The 26994-nt window shown below is 42.7% G+C and overlaps 1 protein-coding gene across 2 annotated transcripts in view; it reads right to left on the minus strand.

The window, feature by feature from the left end:
- MTHFD1L (methylenetetrahydrofolate dehydrogenase (NADP+ dependent) 1 like) overlaps positions 1 to 26994 on the minus strand; it is a 181164-nt gene that overhangs the window by 32102 nt on the left and 122068 nt on the right. For both annotated transcript variants that reach the window (XM_006080210.4, XM_025294367.3), the window contains exons 25-26: positions 23013 to 23120; positions 20744 to 20896 (exon numbers count right to left, since the gene is read on the minus strand). In XM_006080210.4, the coding sequence (XP_006080272.3) occupies positions 20744 to 20896; positions 23013 to 23120 (261 nt within the window). The remainder of the gene's footprint in view (positions 1 to 20743; positions 20897 to 23012; positions 23121 to 26994) is intronic.

Below are 26994 nucleotides of genomic sequence, written 5' to 3' on the forward strand. Positions count from 1 at the left end.
TGCAGGAGGTCATTTAAGAATATTAACATGTTTTTCAAGATCAGCTAACATTTGCTACCTTGAAATGTCACAAGCTACGATTTTGTTTACTATTTTAAGGTTTTTGTTTGGAACAACAATGATTATTAAAAATCCCAAACCAACCAAATTTTGATCTCTAATAAGTTAAAAGCAATGTAACACTTCAAGGAAATGTATCAGGAATTAAAGAAATGGCATAAAGAGGAAAAATTTTAATTAATGACATGTGAAGTGAATTTCTTTGGAAGCAAACTCTGTAAGTGAAATCAGAGTTTTAAGAGACAACTCCTCAAATGGACTATTTTTGCCAAACATTAACCTTATTTTCACTTCAGTTTTTTAAGACTTTAAAATAGTATATTTTTAAGACCAACAATTTGATTATGTATTTTGAGAAACTCTCAATCTGTGAGTTCATCCAGGAGTGGCCTGGTCCCAGTGGAAAGATTCATGACAAAGAAACACTGAATATCTTTTCAAATTCTAAGTAGCATGTGCTGAAAATGAACACTCCCAGAAATACTCATAACTCCCTGCAGCAACTATAATATTACACTGCACTTTATTTAAATTATTGCCCTCTTGAAAATAAAAAATGTAGCACAAATTCAAATAATTGGTTTTGAAGGTATATTTTCAAACACTTCAGTAACTTCCAACTTGAGCCCAGATAATGTGATATGACAGCTGATGCTACTTCTCCCTTCCCATTCTTGACATTTGGCTGTTTAATTATTCTATTCACTTAACTGTCTAAATAGATTTGCATAAGTTTACAACAGTATCAGATGGAAGGCTTCATGAATTTGTCAATATTATTTTTGGCTAAGTTAATGGAAAGGAAACATGTTATGCTAAAAGCTCAAAAATCCTGAACCGGGAAATAGCAAACTTCCCTTACATCCACATAAGACATATTTGTTGGTAAAGTATAAAAGAAAAGATGGGCATTTGACTGATTACTTCTCTTACAAAATATTCAGCCTTTTCCTTATGCTACACTGCACACCGTCAATTAATCATGTTTGAAAGCTGAAAGAACAAAGACTGTTTAGATGATAAATGAGGCAGTAAATGAAGCTGAGATAGGAATAAAGATTCGAGAGGGAAATATTGTTTCTTTTTGAATATTTATTTTGAGACTATACAAATGACCTGCAACTTATTTTAAAATCAACATTCTACCATTAAGTTCGACTCTGTACATATTTCATGATATCTCTTGAGACCATTTAGAATAATGCAAAATTGACTATTAATAATCACACAAAAAAGCAGCAAGCACATGTGTATGCATTTAATCCAGCCATAAAAGGACACCAGTGGGCATTACCGGAGGTTACCTCTGTAGGCCCCAAAGTTTACCTCTAAGACCAAAGCCAACTTACATATGTTGAGCTAAATGGAGGTCTTACAGAACTACAGTCATATTGCTTTCTAGTACTTGCCTATCCAAGTTTAAGGCCACCCAGGAATGAAATCCCAAACTAAGTAAATATGCAGCAACCTCATTTGACAGTTTTCAAATTCCACTTTATCCTTTATCAGAGCTTCAAGCAAAAAATGAACATGTTTTCAGTTTGACTTCATTTCCCATATCCAAGGGGTCACCCCACCTACTCTTGCCCTAACACACTGCTAATACATTGTGATTTTCCTGACTCTAGAGAATAAGGCAAAGACTCTGTTCATCACTAGGAGTAAAAACATAAATATGGCAGAGTCTTTGCGGGTAACATAAAACTTTGCTGAATGGACACAAGAGTAAAGAGATGGGAAATCTCCTAATAATTTATTGCCCTCTGATAATCCACGTTGATCGACCATGAATGGTTGGCTTAGAGGCTGCTTGGAAATCCCTTCTGTGTGGAGGCCTCGATGTGATCACCTTGACTTTTTAGGATCCAAGGATTCATTGTGGAGTAAGTTGCATTAAGCAAACTTACAAAATCTGTTTTATAACCTAAATCTCATTTTATTCATTTTGGGTAAGGTATGACTTTGCCATTTTGAGAAGGCTGTGCAGAATGATGGAAAGAGCCACAGACTTGAAACAGAAGTAGTGCTAATGATTCCAGACCCTTTAATTTATTGTACAGATGTTTGCAATGTGGGAGACCCAGGCTCAATCCCTGGGTCGGGAAGATCCCTGGAGAAATGAATGGCAACCCACTCCAGTCTTCTTGCCTGCAAAATCCCATGGACAGAGGAGCCTGGCGGGCTATAGTCCATGAAGTCACAAAGAGTCAGGCACAACTGAGCAACTCACACTTTCACCACTTTTTCAGACACAAGACCCAACTGCACAGTAGACAACTTCACCTGACAAATGCTTATAACAAATGCCTCAGACTACTCAGCACGTACAAAATGGAATGTACTGTCACGAAGAAGAGAGCTAACATAGCAGATCTGAGATGTTACCTTTAGAATTGTTTGCAAGGCTGGTGACCAGGAGCCTGGCTTTGGAAAGGGTTTATACGGCACACCTGCTTTGTTCTAGGAGGTCTATGAGTTCCAGGCAGAGGGTACCTACGTAACTCTGGACTTTACCCATGTGCTTACCCCACTGGCTGATTTTGCTTTGTATCTTTTTGCTATAATACATCATAACTGTGAGTAGGACTATATATGCTGAGTCCCTCTAGTGAATCTTGAACTTGGGGGTGGTTTGGGTTCCCCCATCACAATTACTTCCCTCCTGAATTGTTTTTTCCTCTTTTATTGCTTATCTAAGTAAATGACAATCTGACCCACCAGGGGAACAAGTCAGACCTTGGACCCATTTTCAAATTGTCTCCTCCCCTCTCCTGCTTGGCTTCGATGGTGGCTCAGTGGTAAAGAATTTGCCTACCAATGCAGGAGACATGAGTTCAATCCCTGGGTTGGGAAGATCCTCTGGAGAAGGAAATGGCAATCCACTCCAGTATTCTTGCTTGGAGAATTCCACAGACAGCAGAGCCTGGTGGGCTACAGTCCGTGGGGTCACAAAGAGTGGGACACGACTTTGCAACCAAGCAACAACAACTCTGCTGCTTATTGAGTCCAGCTCATTCTACGCCCATAATCTCTCTAGTACCCATGTCCTCCTCAACCTCCACTGCCTCTACCATAGTCTAGGCTGGGCGTTTCTTGCATTACTAAATTTCTGGCTGTCCAACACGACATGCAGGATCTTGGTTTCACGACCAGGAATTGAACCCTCACCTGCTGCAGCAGAAGCTTGAAGCCTTAACCACTGGCCCCCCAGGGATGTTCCTCTTGCCTTCCTAATGCTAGGTGTTTATGCCTCTAGTCTCCCTTCTCTCCATCTGCTCTCCATCCTGCTACATGACTGATGGCTCTGAACTGTGAACACAATGATGATACCGCTCTGCTTAAATCCATAGGTCCTGGAGAATCAAGTTCTGATTCCTAAGCTTGACCTTCAAGGCTTCGCTTGTCCTGGGTCTGAACTTCCTGCCTAACGTCACTGCTCACGCTCGTTCCAAATCTCTTGTTAGCCCACATGCCTCTCTCTCACTGTGATGAGAGATGTGTTGCTATTTTCCTGTCCCACGTCACATGGCTAACCTCTTCTCATCCTTCACAACCCCAGGCTCAGCCTGAGCGCCCCAGTCCTGCCAAGTCCCAGAGCCATCTGCTCCCACGGGCTCTGGAGCACCACTGCATCCCTCTGTCTCTCAGAAGGGCAGAGCCCTAGGCTCTTTGAGGTGTTAATATAGTTAACTGTTGCCCCTCACTAGCCTGTGAACTCCTCGAGGGCAAGGCATCTGTTGCTGTTTCATTTGTTTTTTCTCATGGCGCAGTGCACAGTGCTCTTCAATAAATACTGAATGAGTGAATCAGAAATAAGGCATTTGTGTGGTCGTACAGCGATGTATTCATTAAGCCCGGATTGCCTGATGAGTCATCACTGTTAGCTTGAGTATCTGAAGTGCATCTAAGAGAAGAAGATTAGTCACTGCCAAGGACAGAACTCTCTCCCCTGGGCTCTCCTGGTTATGACAATAAAATCATCTCCAGAACTCCTGTTCTCAAACCCATGTGGTCTCTACCTTCTGTCCACACCCCACCCTGCAGCAACGCATTTGATTCTTTACTATATGAATACTGACTAAAGTGTTTCCAACAGAATTTTCCCAAATTGCTTCCCACAAACTCAATGCTATTTATCTTAGAGATGTCTGCTCAATGACCTTCATCTGCCTTGCCCCTCACTTAAATCCTAACGTCCTTCTTCAAGTCTCTCCTGTTCCCTTCCTACAGTACAGGAAGGATCTGAGTCTGGAACCAAGCGAAACCAAATTTCATTGGAAACACTGACATACCCCTGAAGGAAACTGATGACTCTCTCGTGCATTATGTAGCATATGGAAGAAAAGCCCTTCCATACCACCTCCTCGTGGATCTATTAATACACACATGCCCACAGGACAGAGAGCAGAGCTCACTTCCAGGCTGAGGGTCTGAAATGTAAGGTCAGGTACACCTGAGAAACTACTCTGAGAAATTCTAATCTATGCGCTTTGATTATCGGGAACATTTAGTATCTTGATTAGTGTTCAGGAATAAAAATTATTTAACAAAACAGTAAGAGAAGGGCCTTAATACTTAGGGAAGTACCTGATAGCTTTTATAACATTTGCATCATTTAATAGTTGTCATTTTTCATAAAAGAGAAGGATATGTTCAAACCATACAAAAATCTTAATGACCCAGATAACCATGATACTGTGATCACTCACCTAGAGCCAGACATCCTGGAATGCGTAGTCAAGTGGACCTTAGGAAGCATCACCACAAACAAAGCTAGTGCAGGTGATGGAATTTCAGCTAAGCTATTTCAAATCTTAAAAGATGATGCTGTGAAAGTGCTGTACTCAATATGCCAGCAAATTTGGAAAATTCAGCAGTGGCCACAGGACTGGAAAAGGTCAGTACTCATTCCAATCCCAAAGAATGGTAATGCTAAAGAAATGTTCAAACTACCACACAATTGCACTCATCTCACTCGCTAGCAAAGTAATACTCAAAATTCTCCGAGGCTTCAATAGTACGTGAACTGAGAACTTCCAGATGTTCAAGCTGGATTTAGAAAAGGCAGAAGAACCAAAGATCAAATTGTCAACATCCACTGGATCACAGAAAAAGCAAGAGAGTTCCAGAAAAACATCTACTTCTGCTTTACTGATTACACCTAAGCCTTTGACTGTATAGATCACAACAAACTTTGGAAAATTCTTAAACAGATGGGAATACCAGACCATCTTATCTACCTCCTGAGAAATCTACATGCAGGTCAAGAAGCAACAGTTAGAACTGGACATGGAACAATGGACTGGGAAAGGAGTACATCAAGGCTGTATGTTGTCACTTTGCTTATTTAACTTCTATGCAGAGTACATCATGCGAAATGCAGACTGGATGAAGCACAAGCTGAAATCAAGATTGCCAGAAGAAATATCAATAACCTCAGATGTGCAGATGACACCACCCATACGGCAGAAAGTGAAGAGGAACTAAAGAGCCTCTTGATGAAAGGGCAAGAGAGTGAAAAAGCTGGCTTAAAACTCAACATTCAAAAAACGAAGATCATGGCAAATAGATGGGCAAACAAGGGAAACAGTGAGAGACTTTATTTTTTGGGGCCCCAAAATCACTGCAGATGGTGACTGCAGCTATGAAATTAAAAGATGCTTGCTCTTTGGAAGAAAAGCTATGACCCACCTAGACAGCATATTATAAAGCAGACACATTACTTTGCCGACAAAGATCCATCTAGTCAAAGCTATGGTTTTTCCAGTAGTCAGGTATGGATGTGAGGGTTGGACCATAAAGAAAGCTCAGCCTCAAAGAATTGATGCTTTTGAACTGTGGTGTTGGAGAAGACTCTTGAGAGTCCCCTGGACTGCAAAGAGATCAAACCAGTCAATTGTAAAGGAAATCAGTCCTGAATACTCATTGGAAGGACTGATGCTGAAGGTAAAACTCCAATACTATGGCCACCTGATGTGAAGAACTGACTCACTGGAAAAGACCCTGATGCTAGGAAAGACTGAAGGCAGGAGAAGAAGGGGATGACAGAGGATGAGGTGGTTGGATGGCATCACCGACTCGATGGACATGAGTTTGAACAAGCTCCGGGAGTTGGTGATGGACAGGGAAGCCTGGTGTGCTGGGGCTCATGTCGTTGCAAAGAGTTGGACACAACTGAGTGACTGAACTGAACATCTCACTTGGCCAGGCCACGCCCAGCCATGCAGGTAGAGACAGGGTAGGGAAAGGAACCAGGGCTGTGTTATAGGCATGGGTTTGGGGGTGTGAGAGCCATGGCTCTCCCTTCTGAGAGTGGGGGCAGGCAAATTACATGTACCCCCACAATCCATAGTACACGTAATGGTACAGCTCTGCCTCGACGGTTAAATGGGCTAATTACCATCTATCTCACTGAAGAATGTGCAAATGTAAATAGAGTTCATGATTTTCGCTGGCTGTCAGCCGGTTGGCCATCCTTAAAAGTGAGCAAGCTTTCCATAGGATCAGAAAATCAGCCTCCACCATGAGGACAAAGGCTAAATATGGATGTGACAGACCCTGAAAATCAGACTGCACCCCCTCTACCTGCTCCTTATAGACCCCAGCAAGGTCCTGACCCTTCCAGAGTGCTGAGCTGCACTAGATACAACTTTCTTGTCTCTTTGTGAAGCTATTCATATTTCAGTAAAATGTCAATGTGGTAAATCAGCTCAAGCTAGTACTGGGTATGGAAATGAAATGAGAAAAGAAGAAATTGAAACCACTAATCTATAAATTGTGGGTTGTTCCTGAATGGCAAGGAAAACAAGGATTCGGTATACTGCTTTTCTCAAAGGTAAGACCATTCTGTGCAGTTTTCATTGAGAAATATATGGTAGGCATACATTTTATTGTGTACGTATGTGTGCGTGTGTGTGTATGTGTTTTGGAAAGTCTAGATCTTTCTGGCCTTGGAGCATTCGGGGTGGTATCTTTCTTTATATTTTGCTCCCTAATCTTCTGTACATCTGTTTCAGAAGGTGGAGGTTTTCCGCAAACAACTTAAGGAGGTTTACTTTTTAAGAAAGTTTAAGGATTAGATAGACAGAAATCAAGATTGTGGAATATATATACCAAACGAACGTTAAGAACCAGTTAGAAAGTAGGTGCATGGTCTAGGCACCCTACAATCATGAAAGCTAAGCTGTGATTTGTTATAGAGCTTCCTGACAGCCAAAGTGAAAAGGGGAAGACATTCAGGTCAAGGATGTGCCTCGGAAAAGAGTCAGTAACTCCAAGACATTACTGTCACTTAAGATTGGAAGAGGTTCATTCAATAACTAGCAGCTCCTGTGTGCCAAGTGCTGGGCGTCTGATGGAAAGTCAGGCAGCTGACTGTCAGGGTTACAATCTCCAGTGATGGCAGAAGGTGCATCTACTCTATTATGCTGGCCAAGCAGGTTCCTATGCCTGGCAGAGTAGTCATTTGGCTCGTAGGCTTGATAATAATTTTGTGAAATTAAGCAACCAAATCAAGTCTCTACCTAAAGAGATGACCAACCTATCTCAAAGGAAGAGAGAGAAGCCAGTAGAAGAGAATTCTGAACCTCCTTCAAGCACATTAATTAACCGATGACAGAAACACCAAGATTCACACCAAAAAAAAAAAAAAAAAAAATGTGGATAAAATTATTCTGGTTTAGAAAGAGATCCAAAACAAGAGTTTCAACCATAAAAGCTATAGAAAAATCTCACCACATCACAATGAAAAGTTTACTTCTTGAGCTTTCTACTCAAACAGCAAAAAAAAAAAAAAAAAAAAAAAAAAAAAAATTTAGAAAGTTTATCCTAAGTTACTAGAATTTTAAAGCTATAATGGGATTAACAGCTATCAAGCAATAATGTTTTGGATACCATCAGCTCAGGTAATGGGATTAGTTTTAGAATAAATCACTTGAAGCCACTATTTCTAATTGGATAGTTACCAGAATCAAGGCTCACATCCAGTAATGGGTAGGATTAAAAATAAGACCGTATAATCAGCAGAAAGATTATATAATATCTCTAATGAGGCAATGTCGGGGTTGAATCCTGGTTCTACTATTTACCGGCTCCATGACCAGGGCAATTCCTTTAATCTTTCTGCCCTTGGTTTCCCTTTGTGTAAACAAGGGCATTGACGTTACCTACCCAGAAGAAGGCTGTGAGCATTAAATTAATTAATATATACGAACTGCTCAGAAGGGCTCTGATGCTACAGCCATTAAACTGATGGCTAATTAAACTAATTCGAGTAAAACTGATTACAGTTTTAATTTTTATCATTATAATTTAATAAACATCTCTTTGTTTCTATTTGCTTTTTCTATGCACTTTTACATTGCTGACATTATGCTCTATGAATTTCACTTATTTTTCCCACTAAACAAACAAGTTATTCCTCCAAGTCATTAAACATTATAAACATATAGCTACTGTATACAGAGACAATATATATAGAGAGATTGTATATAGAGACAATCATTCCAGTCCTGAAAGTATCCAGACATTAGTATCTTTAACCCTCCTTTCAATGAATCCTTTTAGCATCACACATTACCTCTAGGGAAAAAGAATAGACTCTTTGCAGGGGGGGTGGGGGGGGGGCTAGAAAGATGTCAGTCTCTGTGCTCAATAGAGAAGATACTGAAGAAATAAAACCACAATAGGAGATCTGTGAAAACATACTGAACTACTGTAGACAGAGTTTTGGCTTGTTTGTGCTTAATAATACATAGAGAGCAGTGTCTGCATGTTGATAACACAGGAAGGAGAACAGGATATCAGAGTAAGATGCAGAGTAGCCCGGTGCACTTGAGATGAACTGGACATTCCATCCTTGTTCTCCGCTTGAATGTGTGAGCACAAGGAAGTGCTAAAGAGGGATTTATGGGCATTTTTTTTTGAAGTACTGCAGAAGATTCCCCATCATGGTTTCCATGTTCCATTAACCGTTTAACTTTAGGTTAACCATTAACTTCCTGTCCAAAGACAGGAAGAATCACTCTGCAGTTGTAATCCATACACTTAATATCCTTCTTCTTCCTGAAATCTTCCGTTCTTTTTCCAGGGCTGTGGTTGTAGCAATCTTTTGTTTTTTCCCTCTGTAATGTGTTCTACTCCAAAGAAAGATAGCAGGTTCCAATTTATGCCTCAAATGAAATCTAAAAACACTTCAAAGAAGTCAAATAGATCTGCTTTTGGAATTTTATTGTTAGGTGGTGTCTCTCTGCTCTCTCCCCGCCCAAACTTTCCCATCTTCAAAAGGGAGCACATTCCATTCTTTGTGACAAACTTATCAAAATTAAAATAACAAACTCCAGCTGTCAAAACAGCTTAAAAAAAAAAAAAAGCTGGCTGTGGTTATTGTAAATAATAAAGAAATTACAGCTACCTATGCAATGATTTTTACCCACACAAAAAAATATTTCTTTAAATAAATTGTCTTTAGATGGCATAAAGGACTACAAATGAGCCATTTACTAAATTCATTATTTTATGAACTATGGAGGGAACGCCAACCACATCATGGATCTGGGAGCTGGACAAGCCACATTCGACGTAGAGACCCAAACTTTTGCCGGAGAGTCTTTGTTATAATTATTTTCAGTCCCAAACAAAAGACTGTCTCTTAATGTTAGCAAATACTCAGGATTTACACATCAGGGAGAACTTTTCACATATCACTGTGATTTTATAGTTTGGATGACAAGTTAACTCTTTGCCACGGGAAGCAACCTGAAGCCCACCGTAAAGTAGACAGAACAAAGATAACAGAAGCTCAGGTTGCTGGTCCCCATGGACTTTTAATAACTGTGACAGAGAAGCAAACACGCTGACAATAGACGATGTTAATGTGCTGGAAATATTTGTGCAAATCCAACAAATAATGCGTGGCATCTCAAAATAAGAAGAGATTACTTCCTTTATTTTTAGGACAATTCTCTTTAATTGTGTAATGTAGCTTGAAATAACTTTAAAAGCTTTGAGCTGCAGCAAATCACAGTCCCTTCAGAAACCAAATTATTGAGGCTTAATGACTAAATGGACATAGAAAGAGTATTTCACTATAGTTGACCACATTCAGTACAGAAACAACACATTTGTCCCCTGATACAGCATGGAGCAGTCCAACTCAACACTTCCAGTTTTCCTGGTTACCTAGTACAAGATCCATCCTGAAACAGGGCTTACTAGCCTGGGCAAGGGAAACTGCTGGAAGTTTTCCTTTTCTGCCTCAGTGGCAGTAAAGAATGACCCAGAAATATACACTGCCTGAGCTACTGAAAAAAAATGTCAAGATGTTCAAGATCCAAGTTCTTGTTGAGCAAGGATCTCATAAACCTTAATACTCATGGACCACTGGAACTCCCTGAGGCCATTTATCACTAACTCAGCTCACAGGGCTGATACAAAGAGTAAAGAATGTGTTAATCTATATGAAGCATAAGAAACAGTGTCTGATATGTAGTGAGAATAACTACTATAGTATCAAGTGATACAGCCTGGTGGGATATTCGATCTGTAAGTGCACATCTAAATACATTCCAAGAAAAATGAATTTAGACCTGGTTTTATAGCCTTGCTGGTCAGTAACTGGTTGGGTCAAAACACTGACTCCTGAAGGCTGGAGTTACACGCAGATAAGAAAGGTGGGCATTTGAGCCCTGTTTTCTCAGCGTCTTTTAAGATGTGCTTTTCCAGACTGGGACTTGAGCAGGATCCTAATTCTGTGAGGTCCCACAGGAAGAGGTCTCCGTAAGGAACCCTGTGTCTTCTGCGCGGCTGGCCGGCCCCTATTGCACTGGGTTCCATACTGTATGTATGTAGCAGTATGGTCTGCACTGAACTCCCAACTGTGGACAGATCAGGGGAACCGAAGACCAGGTCCCTACCCTAGGGAGGTCTGGATTAATAGGAGACACCAGGCAAGGCGGCTTGGTAAAGGGATAGGACCCCAGAGGACGTAAGTGCAATAGATATTAGCTGGGTGGAGCTGGCAGTATGAACACAGTGTTTGGAGATGAGTAGGGGCCACCACTCAGTCCTGGGGGGCAAGTTTTGAAAGTTGAGTAATTAAGTCTTACAAGGAGAAATGCAGATAAATTTGGGAACTGTATGATGGATTTTGGAAGGTGCAAGGAAGCATGGAAGGTAACTTTTCAAGTCTTTCACTCCCCAGAGCTGATTCTTGGGGCAGGGCTGAGTCTCAAACAAGAGACTGATGTCCACAAAGGATTCAGTAACTTGTATTTCTGGCCCTAGGTTTTCTCCGCAGCAGACTGTGGTACCTTTATTACTAATGGCCTGGGACACATACTTCATGCAGACACCCCTGGAAATCCTACATAGGGGTGGCAATGTGATGATGAACGTTCATTCTAAGCCTTCCAGGGTCTGCATAAATACATCCGCTTGATCACATAACCCAACACAAATTATTTATCTAATACCTACTTTATACTTCTTGCCTGATTTAAGAAGATCTGCTTATACTCACTGGTATAAAACGTTTTGAATTTTCAGTGATATCCAGGAAACAGGCTACACCACCAAACTTTTTCAAACTGCCTCAGAGGGTGACCTGGCTCTTTAATCGGAAAGCTACTTTGCCAATGCAGGAGACACAAAAGACGCAGGTTTGATTCCTGGGTCGAGAAGATCCCCTGGAGCAGCAAATGGCAACCCACTCCAGTATTCTTGCCTGGAAAATCCCATGGACAGAGAAGCCTGGTGAACTACAGTCGGGCACAATAGGTGACTGAGCACATATTTTGGTCTATATTGATTTCATTTCCCTTGCTTAAACTGCTTAGCTGCTTTGGACTATATGCTTCTTGGTAAAGACTAGGATAACAAAGTAAATGAAAACAACAAAGAGACACAGAGTAAAGAGAAGTGCCATGAGTACTAGATACTTTTATGGATGTCTTTCTGACCTGTGTATATGTTGATTGGCAATTTTATGCTCTGAATCCAAACTACTCAATGTGGAAGAAAACAAGTAAGCTATAGACGGAAGTGGAAGAAGAATGGGTCAGTATATCATCAATTTCTAAGAAAACAAAGATCTATATGTTGATGGTGGGGTGGATACCTAAGCATGACAAGCACCTTTTTTTCTAGGTTTGTAGAAAGAAAGACAGAGCCTACACGTAGGGTTAATAGCAGTGGGCTAAAAATTTAACCCAATTTTAAAAGGTTAACTCAATAATAGAAATATCTGGTAATGCTATTACTCAGCATGTTTCCCCAGCTCAGGCTGATTTCATTTGAAGTCATTTTATATTTATGCTAAAAATAAATTAGCATCAAACTCAGGGAGACAAGATCCCTGAAACTAATGGACTGGACCTTAGATAACCTTATGTGGTCGAGGGGCAAATATCATTTTCCTGAGTCACGAAGCTTCCTCTGGCTCATCAATCTGAAAAACAGTTTCTGGAAATGGAGAATGCTGCTGGTCACCTTCCTTTGCTGGAAACACGTAGTGAAAAGGCAGGGACATGTTCTCTCCTGATGGGACAGACACACGTGTGCCTGTCCTCTGGACACCCGGAAGGGGACAGCTTGCTGCAGCCGCCCTGGGATAAGAGGAAGTGAGTGACATCTGGGCCAGAGGAAGGGCATGTTTGGGAGAAAGCAGGAAACCGTGATGTCAGGATGAGGAAGAGCGGTGGGAGAGACCCAAGCTGGGTGGGAGAGAGGAAACAGACCAGGTCCCCAGGAATGGGGTGAAAGGACACAGCCATACGAAGAAAGTGAGGCCAGGTGGGGAGGGGAGGCTTCGGGCAGTGTGAGGCGGGTCTGGATCACTTCAAGCTAATCAGAGAGATTTTAGGTGTCAGGTTCACTGGGGTCAAGGAGCCCTGGAATTAGGAAGGACACGTGCAGAGGCAACCTGAGTGATCTTGTGTGACGGGAGCTCTGTAGAACACAACTGCTTACCTATGTCATTGAAAGGCAGCTCGGGGAGTGTGTGTGTGTGTACTGGGCCATGAGTTTCTGGAAAATGTGGGGAGCAGTGCATTGGGCTCAAACCTACAAGGTCTGAATTTAATTCATGCCTAAGTGAATGGACCAGGTTTATAACCATGCATCCCCAAAGAAGAAAACGTCTCCCCAGTGAGCTGCAGAATAACTTCACTGACCTGAATCCAGTCCAGCGGAAACGAGACATACTTTTTACAGGAGAGGGAGTAGAACGGAAAACAAAGTGAGCTTAAGTGAAATGTGAGAAAGAAAGCGGCAATGACTTGGCTGGGTGGGGCCCCGGCTCACTGTTTCACGGGCCCCCTTTCCTTCCAGACCAGTAACCCTCCACCCAGCGTTTGCTGTGGATGACATCACTGGTTTCGCAAACACACTCCGGGAATTTCCTGCTTTCCAGAGACAGGCCAACCGAGGCCGACAGAGGGGCACCTGGGCAGAGATGAGGCTGGATCGGGTCCCAGAGCGGACACGAAGGCCACACCAGGGCCCTTTACTCGTTCCATAATCCGCTGCGGGTTTTACTGCTGAGTTTTCAGTCCCCTTTCCTTGGACAGATGTCCACTGTCCACGCTCTCAGGGTTACGATCCGGACTGCTCATGGCATGGACACACGTGCCCTGCCCAGGATCACATCCTCTGCTCCAAAGAGAGCACAGGGACCAAAGTGAAGGGTGGAGGAAGGGAGAGGGAAGCTGCCCTGAACAGGCCCTGGAACCCTGGCCCATTGCATCCTACAGCCCACCCCAGCCCTCCAGCCAAGGTGCTCTTCTCCCCTCATCAGCCTGTGAGACCAAAGCACTAGCAGCCTCTCTACAGTTTCAAGTGGCCACTCTGTGCTCCAGAAATGCTCTAACTCAGGGTTCCCCAGACCTCAGGCCGTGGACTGGTACTGGTCCATGGCCTGTTAGGAACCAGGTTGCAACGCAGGAGGTGAGAGGTGGGCTTCATCTGGATCTGCAGCCACTCCGTCTCCCACGTGACTGCCTAAGCTCCGCCCTCTTTCTGGTCAGCAGCAGCCTTAGATTCTAGAGCTCAGAGGAGCTGGAACTCTACTGTCAACTGTGCATGCAAAGGATTCAGGGTGCACACTCCTTATGAGAATCTAATACCTGATGATCTGATTCCATATTATGGTGAATTGTACAATTATTTCATTATATATCACAATGTAATAATAATAGAAATAAAGCCTGCAATAAATGTAACGTGCTTGAATCATCCTGAAACCACCACCCTGTCATCCGTCAAAAAACTGTCTTCCGTGAAACCAGTTCCTGGTGCCAAAAAGGTTGGGGACCGCTGCTCTAACTGGCACCAAACACCATATAAACGCTGCAGGAATTCTTAATCCCTTCTGCAGGATGGCTTAAGCCCAAGATTCTGGTCCAGATTCTTGTCCTCAATAGCCAACATGTCCTAATTTTATGTCCTAAGTTTGTCAATAAAGACTTCATGTTTAAGAAGATTTCCTAGATCTTCAGGAGCCAATCTCATTGCCTCACATGGTATCAAAAGAAAACGGTCTGATACACCAAAAACTAACTTCAAATGGGCATGTGCTAGGAATTCACACTTGGTTGGATACCTCTCCAAGCCAACTGTTCTGACAACACTTCCTTGTGTGAGGAAGCCTCGTAAAATGAAGGGAAGTGGTCAGCCTCTCTCCAACCCATGGCAGGAGCGAGGAAACAAATTAACAAGGACAAAACGATCTTGCGTTCCCTTAGCCGAATTTGGGGCCAGGAAACATCAGTCAACAGACAACACACAGGAGTGGATTTCTTATAGGAACATTCCAGCTCTTTGGGGCTCTCTTTGGTGTCCCAAAGAGTCCAGGTGTTAAAACACTACGAGGCAGCCAGGAAGGACAAGATGACTCTACCCACCTAAGTCTACCTGCCATACACGTGTTCTGACTCTTGTGCAACTAACTGGCCCTCACAAAACATTTTCTCAAATCCTTTGTTTATCATTTCTCTTTTTATTGTATTTTCATGTTATGAAAGTGACATATGCTTGTGCAGTAATCCGAAGTAAGCAGAAATGTAAAGAAAAGCAGCTGCTCATAATGTCAGCCCCATGTTGACATTTTGGCGTCTTTCTAATCTCTTCTATATGGAATGTAATTTACATCCCAATAATATAATTTCATAAACTTTGCTTACATATTAATGTTTTTATGCCATGACATTTATGTCAAAGGATTAAACAACCCTGAAAAATTATTATAAAAACTTAAAAACCATATCAAAGCAATGGGACCACCAGACAAAGACCACCTACTAAACTCTGGGGGAATGGGGTGGGAAGGGTGTGCATGAGATTGTTTTAGAGAAGTTTTATAAGCTACCAAGGTTTACTGAACACTATAAACCATAAGCTTTGAAAGACTTTTTGGAAACATAAGAGGCTAATCTGTACAATAGAGTGTTGGAAAATCTGTTCTTCTCTCTCCACACCAAAGATCTGTATTGCTAAACTATTTCTTATAAGGAGATGTACTAACTGGTGACTGTGTTGGATATTATACGTTTTTGTAGCTTTCCATAATACGATGGAGGAACTTTCCTGCTGGTCCACTGATTAAGAATCTGCCTTCCAATGCAGAGGACACGAGGTTGATCCCTGGTCAGAGAACTAAGATTCTCCATGCCGTGGGGTAACTAAGTCACAACTAGAGAGCCTGAACATCACAATGAGAAGCTCCTGCATGCCATGACTAAGACCCAGCACAGCCAGATAAATGAAATTATTTTTAAAATATGATGGAAAGAATATATAAGGATAATGTCATTAAAGAGACGCAAGGATACAAGGATGGAGCTTAGCAGGAATGAAGATATTTCAGGGAGGAAAAATTACTTACAGAGAGATGGAAAACTCACCCAGAGCACGCAAGGATGGGGCAAAAAGTCTTAGATGACCTTAGCTGAGGAACTCTTGAACTACTAGGTGCTCCTATAAAGTGAAATGTACTAATAAAGTGGCTACACGTGCTGGAGATCATTAATTGGTGATCAATTCCAACTAAAGCAGTAACTAAACAAAATATGATGAAATCATTCAGTGGCAGAAAACTCTGGCTTGTAAATAAGGGTGAAGAGTGAAAGTAAATACTTAGAAAACTAAATCTGGGGGGAAAAAACTTAACTCTCTAGCACTTCACCCTGGGATGTCCCAGAGTCAGAACACTGAAGATACTTACTGTTTGCGGAGGGACGTGCTTGTGTGGGGATTCTCCACTTTCAGATCTACTAGACAGCCAGGGGGACATGCCTTCCTCAAGGACACACCGTAGGGATTTCTCTTTCTTATAAAGCCCACAGCATTCTGCACCTGTGTGATTTTACTTACTAGTGTCCAACATAAGGACGCATGGAAGAGGACTGGAGCATGTTCATCTCCATGTGATTTACAAGTATGAATGAATGAATGCACAATGCAGAAAAACTGAGGATCTTTCCAGGGGTTTTTCCTGGAAAGGAGAGTCGGACGCCTGTTTCAAAGGCACTCAAATAAGCACGTGTGGAGTGATCATGGGTCAGGGTGATTAATTACACTAGAATTTTCCCACCTGCAGGAGCCAGTCACCCCAGTGTCCTCAACCCCCTTCCCCCCCCCGCGTCATCTCAGCAGGAAATTACTACACTATGTCTCCCACATGGATGATGACTATTAGAAGCATTCTTGCAGACTGTGGCAGGGCCCAGGACTGGGTCAAGTAAAAGTAAATATCTGTCCTTATTAGGCGATCCTGGCCTCCCGCGGTGCGTTTGCCCTGGACACAGCAGCTTCTGGCTCGGTCACAGAAAGCAGACCTCAGGCCACTGCCTCCATGCGATACTTCCTGACCTTCAGGAACTTCTTTCCTCATGCACCACTTCCTTCCTCGCTCCTCATGATTGTTTTGGAGGATTTTACCCCAGGGGCCCATGCTCACTGCTCTGCCCTGGGGGGAGGCAGGGGGACCTCCTCAGGGAACCCAGCCAGCCTGAGGTCACTCTCAAGGACTGGTCACACCTTCATCTTCTAACTGGTCAGGCGTCGAGCAGGAGCAGAAGAACAGAGGGATGGACTAGTGGTCACCCACCCATGCAAGCTGACGGAAACTGACTTTCCAGAAATGACCTTACAAGGCTGTGGTTGTGGGGGTATGAGTTGAGGTGCGAAGAGATTCATAGCATCTATTTGCTTAGTGACTCCAAAGATTTAAAATTATGATCCGTATTTAATGACTATTAAATACTCAGAAATGAGTGAAGGTGTCATCTTCTGAGTCACAATTTTTACAACAAACCATTTTCTTTGTTAATTTCACATCTCTTTACTAGGGGCAGTAAGCTGCCTGAGGTGGAGAAAAATGCTTTATTTTGGGGCTTCCCATAACAGGAACCACAGAGTCATGTGCACACTTTCTGAATGAATGAATGAAACTGTTGGCAGAACTACTATGGGATCCTAGATCTGTGCAGCAAAAGACAGGACAGGTCATGGACTGGGCTAATTTTCTTCTTGGTGGTACCCACTGTTCCATGCTCTTTGGGACCCTCATGGCCCCGGCTCCCTGGTCTAAGCCTGGACCATCCAGAGGTGCTCTTCCCCTAAGCAAAGGCCTTCACCGACTGAAGCTCAGATGATCTCTGACTCTAAGTGCCTGCTATCACTGAGGACATTTTAAGGAATACAAAGCAAGCGCTCCTGGTGGTTATGTTAAGTGAAGTATGATTAAAGAAAGTGAAGTCACTCAGTCGTGTCTGACTCTTTGCAACCTCATGGACTGTAGCCTACCATGCTCCTCCGTCTGTGGGATTTTCCAGGCAAGAATACTGGAGTGGGTTGCCACTACCTTCTCCAGGAGATCTTCCTGACCCAGGGATTGAACCCAGGTCTACGCATTGTAGGCAGACACTTTACCGTCTGAGCCACCAGGGAAGTCGAAGTATGATTAAATTACACCCAATAAAATTCACCCTTAAATAACATGGCTCTCTATGAGTTTTGACACATGTACATGTGTAGTGGAACCACAGTTAAAGTACAGAATATTTCTATCACATATTTCTATCACCCACTAAAAAGTCCTTGGTGTCCTTCTGCAGTCTGTCCCCTCCTCCTCTCTCCCCTGGACCACTGATCTGATTACTTTTTACCTTCAGCTGAGCCTTTTCCAAGATACCATTCAGAACCTGTTTTCCTTGACCCCTTCTCCCTCTGCCAGTACTGGTTTTACCCCTCCTTCAATGAGAGACTCCATCACCAGCTCCTGTGTACCCCGTGGTCTCCCTGTGCCCCAGGGTCTTCCCAGCTTCCCGGGGGCTCCTGCTATCCAGTCGGCTCTGTGAACTTGGATGTTTTCCGAGTACCACTCTCTCCCTCTTCTCATTTCTCTTGTGCTGGTCTTTGCTTCTCCCCAGTATCCACCCTCATGTATATTCGTAAAATTCTCAGGGCTTTCTTCCTGCCTGTTCCTTTCTCCTGGTTGTTGTGTCTGTGTTTCCAATGGATTCACAGATCATGCTATATAGACCCTATGAGCCCTTCCAGCTCTCTGTCTCCGGGCCAGATGCATTTCTGGCCCTGTCAACCTGACTTCTTGACTGTTCCTTCCACACCCAGCAGCATCACCATCCGTAGTCAGGCTGGAAGTGACCCAACCCCCAAGCCCACGTGCAGGGGGCCACCTTCACAATATGTCTGGAATTCACTGCTCCTCTTCTGTGGCTGCTGAGCTAACCTTGAGCACCTCTTTACTCGGCCCATGTCTCCCTCGGTCTGCTTCTCTTCCCTCTCAACACTCTCCCACTGTTACCAGAGCTATTTTTCTAAAATATAAATCGGACATTTTCCTTTTCTTATTATAAGAATAAAAACCAGGGGAATTTCCTGGCAGTCCAGTGGCTAGGAACTGGTGCGTTCATGGCCAGGGCCCCCAGGGTTCAATTCCAGGTTGGGGAACTAAGATCCTGAAAACCAAGCAGCATAGCCAAATAATAAATACATAAATATAACAAAGAAAGAAAGAAAAAGAATAAAATCCAGGTGCAAAACCCACCTTACTGCAGCTTTCCATTGTGCATGAGATAAAATCCAAGGTCTTTCAGTTGGCAGTTCAGATCCTTAACAGCTTGAATCGATCTTGCTATTCTAATCCCATTTCTCAATCTCTCAACCCCTGTCCAACTCCAGGCATACTGGATTAACCCACGAAGGCTACCATGTATCTCTGTGCCTTTGACTCAAAATTCACTGTTTCCACAGTTGTTGGAGGTTGATTCTCTTTTTCTCCCTCACAGACCCTGCCTGCAACCAGTAGAAACAGCTGTTGTCTCTCCTATGCCCAGAGGGCATTAAGATGTTAACACCAAGTTTGAAGCTCCAATACTTAAGCCACCAGATGTGAAGGGCCGATTCACTGGAGGAGACCCTGATGCTGGGAAAGACTGAAGGCAGGAGAAGGGGGCGGCAGAGGATGAGATGGTTGGAATGTATTACGGACTCAATGGACATGAGTTTGAGCAAACTCTGGGAGACAGTGAAGGACAGGGAAGCCTGGCGTGCTGCAGTCCATGGGGTCACAAAGAGTCAGACACGACTGAGCGACTGAACAACATCATCATCATCACACTTTCTACACACCTCTGTGCTGTTCAACCCTATGCGTCTCACATTTACTTCGTATAGTATCTCTGTGCCTCACGGACATTAAGAATTCAAGAAACACTTATTGAAAACATTTTGCCCAATATCAGATGAAACATGCAAATATGAAGGCAAGCAACTCTGTCCTCATTACGCATTTTTTACCCATCCATTGCTTAAACAACAGAGCCACCTGGCTTATTTTAAAAAATTGTTATGTTTCCTGCTTGGACTTGGATCAGCTTGTAACAACAACAATGACGACAACAGAGACAATTAAGAATTTTTCTGCTCAACCAAGAGCATTCCATGATGAGAAAACAAACTTCAGTCACTGACGGTTACCAAGGGAACCCACCACATCACTGAGTAGCTGTAATGAGGCATTTTATGTATTAAGGCCATCATCCTGGGTTTTAAGTACTTTGATAAGCTTTCACTTCTGCACTATCTCCCTTCTGTCCAAAGAGAAGCTTTGAAATAACAATAACCATCCCGTGGTAACAATGTCTCCCCAGAATAAGGTCAAAACCTGGAACTCACGTGATTCACTCATTTCCTAAGGCAGTCCTGACAAAGAGGTGGAGGGTGAGAGACTGATTTCCCAGCTCTGGGGTAGGGGGCTGGTCCTATCTCTTGGACTTGGTGGTGGCCTCCATTTATTCCACTGCAGTGAAGTCTTTTTATTCTGAGCACAATGACATGAAGAACCAGCAGTCCTGGACTAAGCCACCCCCCACCCCCATCTCAACAGCAGACTGGATTCTCCCAAGTTATTCTATTCCGTGTTCTATAAGGGGAGAGTCAATTTTATGACTCAAGGAGTCCTGAACACATGATCTAAAGAAAATAAAAATCCAAACCACAGTGGCAGGTGCATCCTTTCATTGTGGAAGAGAGTACTTAGGAAAATAGCAAATCCTATTAGTTACTTTCCAATATCTGGTCTGCAAGGCGTTCACAGAACCTAAGGATTTTAGGAGTCATAACAACACAGACTGGGGAAGGTTCTGGGAGGATGTTACACACTCACCGTTCCAACCAATGGATAAATGAATCCGGCGCCTATGCTGGCCCGGACGTCACTAATGGGTAGAATGAAACCCTTGGGTACGCCTTTCTTGTCAGGTTGGTGAGACAGGGAGAGGTGGGTCTTCGCCATGCAGATGGGCAAATTTCCAAATCCCTGTAAGAAAGGCAAGAAAAAGTGTTCCTTGAGCAAAAATGTTCTTTGTACTTGTTTGACCTGCACCCCCTTCCAGAACCCCCACGGCTCAGATCCACACACACGGTAGTGCTTGTTATTGCTTGTTCACTGACCAAGAAGATGGGAGTGAAACTCAGCTACACCTGATCATCACCTGGCAAGCTGAGGGTGTCTATTACTTATTTTGGATAATTCTTGTTGCAGAAAGACACTATTATGTGTGTGTTTGAAGGGAGGGTGGCTCGGCAGCAGCAGCTGAAGAAACCACTTTCCAAGAATATTAATATCCGGGACTCAGAAAGGTAATCTGGAGAAAGGCTCCGTAATGAGGCTTTTAGTCCCACTGTTCACTCGTTCTTGGCGGCTGTTAGCAAGCAAAGGGCCGCTTTGTGTTGCTTTATGAATCACGGCTATTTGATCTGCGATTACATTATATGAACTGAGATGAGGTCACTATTTAAGCCTCTTATTTTTAAGGACCAAAGGCGATGCCTGACCCAGAGTTTTCAAAGGTGAAAGGGCAGGAAGTCACATGTGGGGTCTCACAAAAAGGACAGTGTCCTTGCAGCCTGGTCCCGATTAAGGGTACACAGTGCCTCCTCAGAGACTTGGCTGATTAACTGCAACCACACACTTGACACATAACTTTTAAGAAACATTCTCTGGGTGGACAGACAGAGATAAAAGGAATGAAATCTCCAGAGGTAACCCACACAGAATTTCTTATGATTCAATCTAGGACTATTTGGAAAATTTTATTGAACTATCAACTGAGGGGTGGGGTGGGGCTGTTCTCTATTCTCTTAATAGACGCTGATCAGAAATCTGCTGGGGTTAATCAAGATTGCTCTGCAGAAACAGTGCCCAGAATTTGGGGTTTCAGAGATCAATCAAACATTGAAACAATTTTTGTGAACTGATAAGGGTTTGCCAATTTAAAAGTTTACCAGTTAAGAATATATTTTTAAAAAACCCAGCATGCTATGTACTATCACCCTATTACTTTGTAAATTTTTAAGCCTCAGAAAAAAGTCAGGAAGGATCTAATATTGGAATTAAAAATAGTCCTTAAATAGCATTATTAAAAACTCATGGGGGAAAAAAATCCTCATGACAATGACCTTATTTTACTCATTTCATTGCACATAAGTCAAAATTTCACTGCAGAACAATGTCAGTGTGTACAGCAAATTTTAGGAATCATTTTTCTTTTTTTTTTAAATACAAGTCAAGAGCATTCTAAGCCCTTGGAAAATTCTAAGAAGAAATGAATTGTTGACTATCTTATCAAATCTGGGAGAATACTCTGGTGAGAGTTGGTAGCATAGGACAAAATATTAAATATGCATTAAAAATAGAATTTAAGAGCTGGGGAGATGAAAAAATATATCAATGATACTCTTCATGAAACTCTTTTGCCAGCAAACTCTTGAAGAGCTCTGAGTTCTATTGATCATAGTAAACAGGAGGGGACGTTTGAGGCACAGGGCCCCTTTGGTCAGGGTGGATGAACACACTCTGCAGAGCCTATCCGACATGACCATTATGGGGCTAGACTCCCGCTGCTGCATCTTGGTCACCTGCACAGCAGAAGGGAAGGGAGCCTTCACCCATGGTGGACAATCTCAGCACCAAGCCAAGGAAGCACTTATACAAAAAAGGACACCAAGCACCCCCATCTTTATGCACGGCAGTCTTATTTAACTAACCTGGCACTGTGCTAACATTTTTAAGACAGTAAAAAGAAGCACTACAGATCATTTAACTCTGACTCCACAGCTGCACACCCAAGAACACTTTTAGTGTTTCTGGCTAATAAGTAGGGCCTAAAGATCACACACCACAGATACACGTGGATACAACCTGTATTAGACACATTTATAACCACAAAAGTCAATGATGTGTATGTCAGAGGGTATATCCTCTCAACATAACTCCAGTCAATATCCTATCCAGGGATATTAACTTAATTTTTGTAGACCACACAGTAGATTAAGCCAAATTCAGCTGGTGGAACATATGCCAGCTCTCAATTCAGGGTGAATAATTTCAAAAGCTTAAGCTGGATTTTTTTCCCTAAGAGTACAACTTTTACCTGTTCCGTGTAACGATCTATTTTGGATTGTGCTTCTGGAGAGAGTTCAATATCTTTGGCTCCATAGACAGACTGGGCAATGGTTCTTATCTTTTCCACAATTGGAAGCTGGACAAACACAAATGACAATAAAAATGTTAAGTTTCATCTGGTTAAAAAATTAATAGAAAGCCTAGTGAGGTTTTCTGTAATTGCTTAAAATTCACTACCAGATTCCCTTCTCATCAACTGTAGTATTTGAAGCAACCTCTTTCTCTTCTTTCATCCTTAATGTACTGAAATCAGAGATTAACTCACAAATAACAAGCGTTAGGTGTTAAGCCAGTCCTGCTGCTGCTGCTAAGTCGCTTCAATCGTGTCCGACTCTGTGCGACCCCATAGACGGCAGCCCATCAGGCTCCCCCGTCCCTGGGATTCTCCACGCAAGAACACTGGAGTGGGTTAAGCCAGTCCAGAGGCTATTTATCTACTTAAATCACTTTTATCCATTACATCTTTATAAAAAATGTACCTTTACTATGTTTTTTGATGGTTTTTATGTCAGAATGAAAGTCTCCTGACTAAACAGTACTGATGTTTAAGTAGGTCTCAACTTGGGTTATATGGTAGTCAAATGTAATAATACTAAGGAATAAATATGGTTTTTATGAGTAAGAATGGGTTGAGATTTTAATATAAATGCTGGAGTGATTAACATTTTATTGGAAAACTAGAGGTTGAACCTAGTGTCACTTTAGCGATGATGAGACATCAGGAGAAGGGGGGAAATCTGAGAAGACTAGGTATGGGCAAATAAGTGTGTGGGGAGGAAACGGAAAGAAAGAAACAAGAGGGCTTCCCCGGGGGCTCAGTGGTAAAGAATCCGCCCACCAGTGCAGGAGACACAGGTTCAACTCCTGGCTGAGAAGATTCCACACGCCTCGGAGCAGCTAAGCCTGTGCACCACAACTACTGAGCCTGCGCTCTAGATCCCGCGAGCCGCAACTACCGAGCCCATGTGTCCTAGAGCCTGTGCTACACGAGAGAAGGCCCGGCAATGAGAAGCCCACGCAATGCATCTAGAGACAAGTCTGTGCAGCAATGAAGACCCAGCACAGCCAAAAATAGATTTTAAAAAGATTTTTTAAAAAAGAAACAAGGATGATTCATTAGGAAAGGAACGTTCCATAGATGAAGTGATTCTTAATTCAAGCAAAGCATCTGAAAAAACTGCTCCTAATTTTACTGTGGGTAGGAAATACATAGGCATAATGATTGTAGTTGGTGGATTACTGTTTGGTAAAGTGCTGCTGGACCAAGTGCTGACTGAATGGACACCAGCCAAGGGGCAGAAGCCTCTTGTGGGCCACCTCCAGGACCTTGCTGTACAGTGGCAAAGGGTACATCTGCATGAATCACTGTTGATGTACACAGGAGGGAGAGTTACCTAATAGGAGAAAACAAAAGCTTGTTCTACTTTCTCAATAGGACAGAATCCCAAGCTTTAAAATGTGCTTTTCATGACCACAGTTTTTATTAATGTAGAGGTGCTCTGTGGTCTGGAGCTGAAATATTGAATGTTTCTACGAATAAAGAAATTAAGGTGCAGGTCACTATGATCTTGCACCGAAGGACATAAAAGGGGATCTGAATCAAAGGAGAGAAAGTTCCTTCATGGATGAGGAGATGCAACACTGAATAGAGGTCGGGTCTCTCAAACAATCTATTAGTTCAATCCAATTCCAATAAAAATCCCAAAAGCACTTGTGTTACTTGGCCAATCAATTTTAAAATTGCTAATGAAGAGTAATGGCATAAATAGGTAAGATAACTTCATAAATAAATGAAACCGAAAGAACGAAGGTACGGGACCTGCCATACCAGGTATCAATCACACTACAAAACGATGCTAATGGATTCCACGTGGTATTGGCACAGGGCAAGATGGATAATCAAGCTGAGATAAGGAAGAACACAGGACACCTCAGCAGGTGTGGGACAGCATACAGCAGATATGGAACAAAACAGGGCAGGGGCTGACCCTGCAGCTGACGTCTGGCTGGAGGGAAATACAACAAAATTCCTACTTTTCCCCAGGCCCCCAGGTAAGTCCAATATGGAACAAAGGCAAAGCCTTCTAAATTAAAACTTTACATACTAAGGTAAAAAATTGGGGAACTTTATGATCCTAAAGGAGGGAAGGATTTCTTCAACAAGGTAACAACAGAATATACCTTAAAGTAAATGACTTATAGATTTGACATCAAAATTTTAAATTTCTTATATTGAAAGAGACATCAGGAGTAAGAACAAAGCATAAAGAACAGTGTAGGGGGAGATACATGCAAATACTTAAAAGACTGGTTACTAGAATGCATGAAACTTCCACAAATTCAGGAAAAGACAGACATACATAATATTGGTTGACAGAGTAACCAATAACAATATGAAAAATCTCCAATCTCATTAGTATTCAAGGAAAAGCAAATTAAAATGATGAAAAACCAATTCATACCCATGAGATGAATGAAACTGAAAGTCTGTGACTATCAAGTGTAGGGGAGGCTGTGGGGAAGATGATCCTTCCAGAGCTCTTGGTTGGGATGTTAATGGTCTCATCTACCACGAAAGCTTCATTACTGGCCTCTTCACTCTTCATATACCCTCTACAGTAAGTCTAACCTTCCTAGTAACTCTAACCTTCTGCTAAAATCCCCTGAGGGCTCACTCTAAGATCTACCTCAAAGACCAACATCTCCAGGAAACCTACACTGACCTTCCTCAAGCACACGTGAGTGCTCTCTTCTTTGCCATCTGATGGCGGTGGAACACTCTGACCTGGGTGTCATACAGGACCAGAGATTCAGCAGGGCCTGGCAGCAAATAGCCACTAGCAACGTCCACACTCTCTTGGGGTACACCAACGGACCTCAAATGGTAACAGTGCCAGGATCAAGCTCACCCAATCTACTGGATGGCAAAAGGCCTTTTGTAAACCATGTCATAAGAGAAATGAGAAAAGAAATATTTACCTCTAGAAGGGACAAATCTAGAAATAAATGATAATTATTTTCCAGGAAGGCAGAAGGTAGGGAAAGGACGGAAATGATGAAAGGAAATGGGAAAAGCTATAGTAACCAGAGCTGCCTTCCTCGGTCTGAGTTCGGGGTAAGCCTGGGATGGCTCTACTGCTGCTGCTAAGTCGCTTCAGTCGTGTCCGACTCTGTGCGACCCCATAGACGGCAGCCCACCAGGCTCCTCCATCCATGGGATTTTCCAGGCAAGAGTACTGGAGTGGGCTGTCATTGCCTTCTCCGGGGATGGCTCTAGGCTTGTTGCAAAAGAATGACCACAAGAGTGTCAAGTTGAGACTGGGTTAGAGAAAACTCGAGGGTAATTTTTAAAAGATTTCACATTTATTAGCTGAAGAATTCAAAATAGCCTATAAACTCTTTGAGGTCAAGGACCACCTCCTGTTCACCTACAGGTCGGATTGAGCCCCTGGGGTAGGGTCTCAATACACAGTTGAATAAATGGATAAATATTTTCTGAACTTCCTGTTGATGAAGCAAGGATTCCAGGTGGTAAAAGATTATGTGTGTGTGTGTGTTTAGTATCTCAGTCATGTCTCACTCTTTGTGACGCTATGGACTATAGCCTACCAGGCTCCTCTGTCCATGCGATTCTCCAGGCAAGAATACTGGAGTGGGTTGCCATTTCCTCCTCCAGGGGATCTTCCCAACACAGAGATGAAACCTGTGTCTCTGTTAACACAACTTTTGCATTTAACAAACTAAAAACTGCACCAATAAGGCAGCTCCATTGGATATAATCTATTTATGTTGTTTCAGCAGGCAAGGAACTTCCTGCTGTTTCTCTGCTTGACTTGGGGGGTGGGGGAGTGTAATCTTTAAAGATAAAAGAAAGTCAAGTTCAGTCCAATGATCTTGATCTGAACTTGATATTCACTTGTACTGCTCTGTTTTCAGTGATAGATTTTATA

Source organism: Bubalus bubalis, chromosome 10 (genome assembly GCF_019923935.1).
Source record: "Bubalus bubalis isolate 160015118507 breed Murrah chromosome 10, NDDB_SH_1, whole genome shotgun sequence".
Taxonomy (NCBI): domain Eukaryota; kingdom Metazoa; phylum Chordata; class Mammalia; order Artiodactyla; family Bovidae; genus Bubalus; species Bubalus bubalis.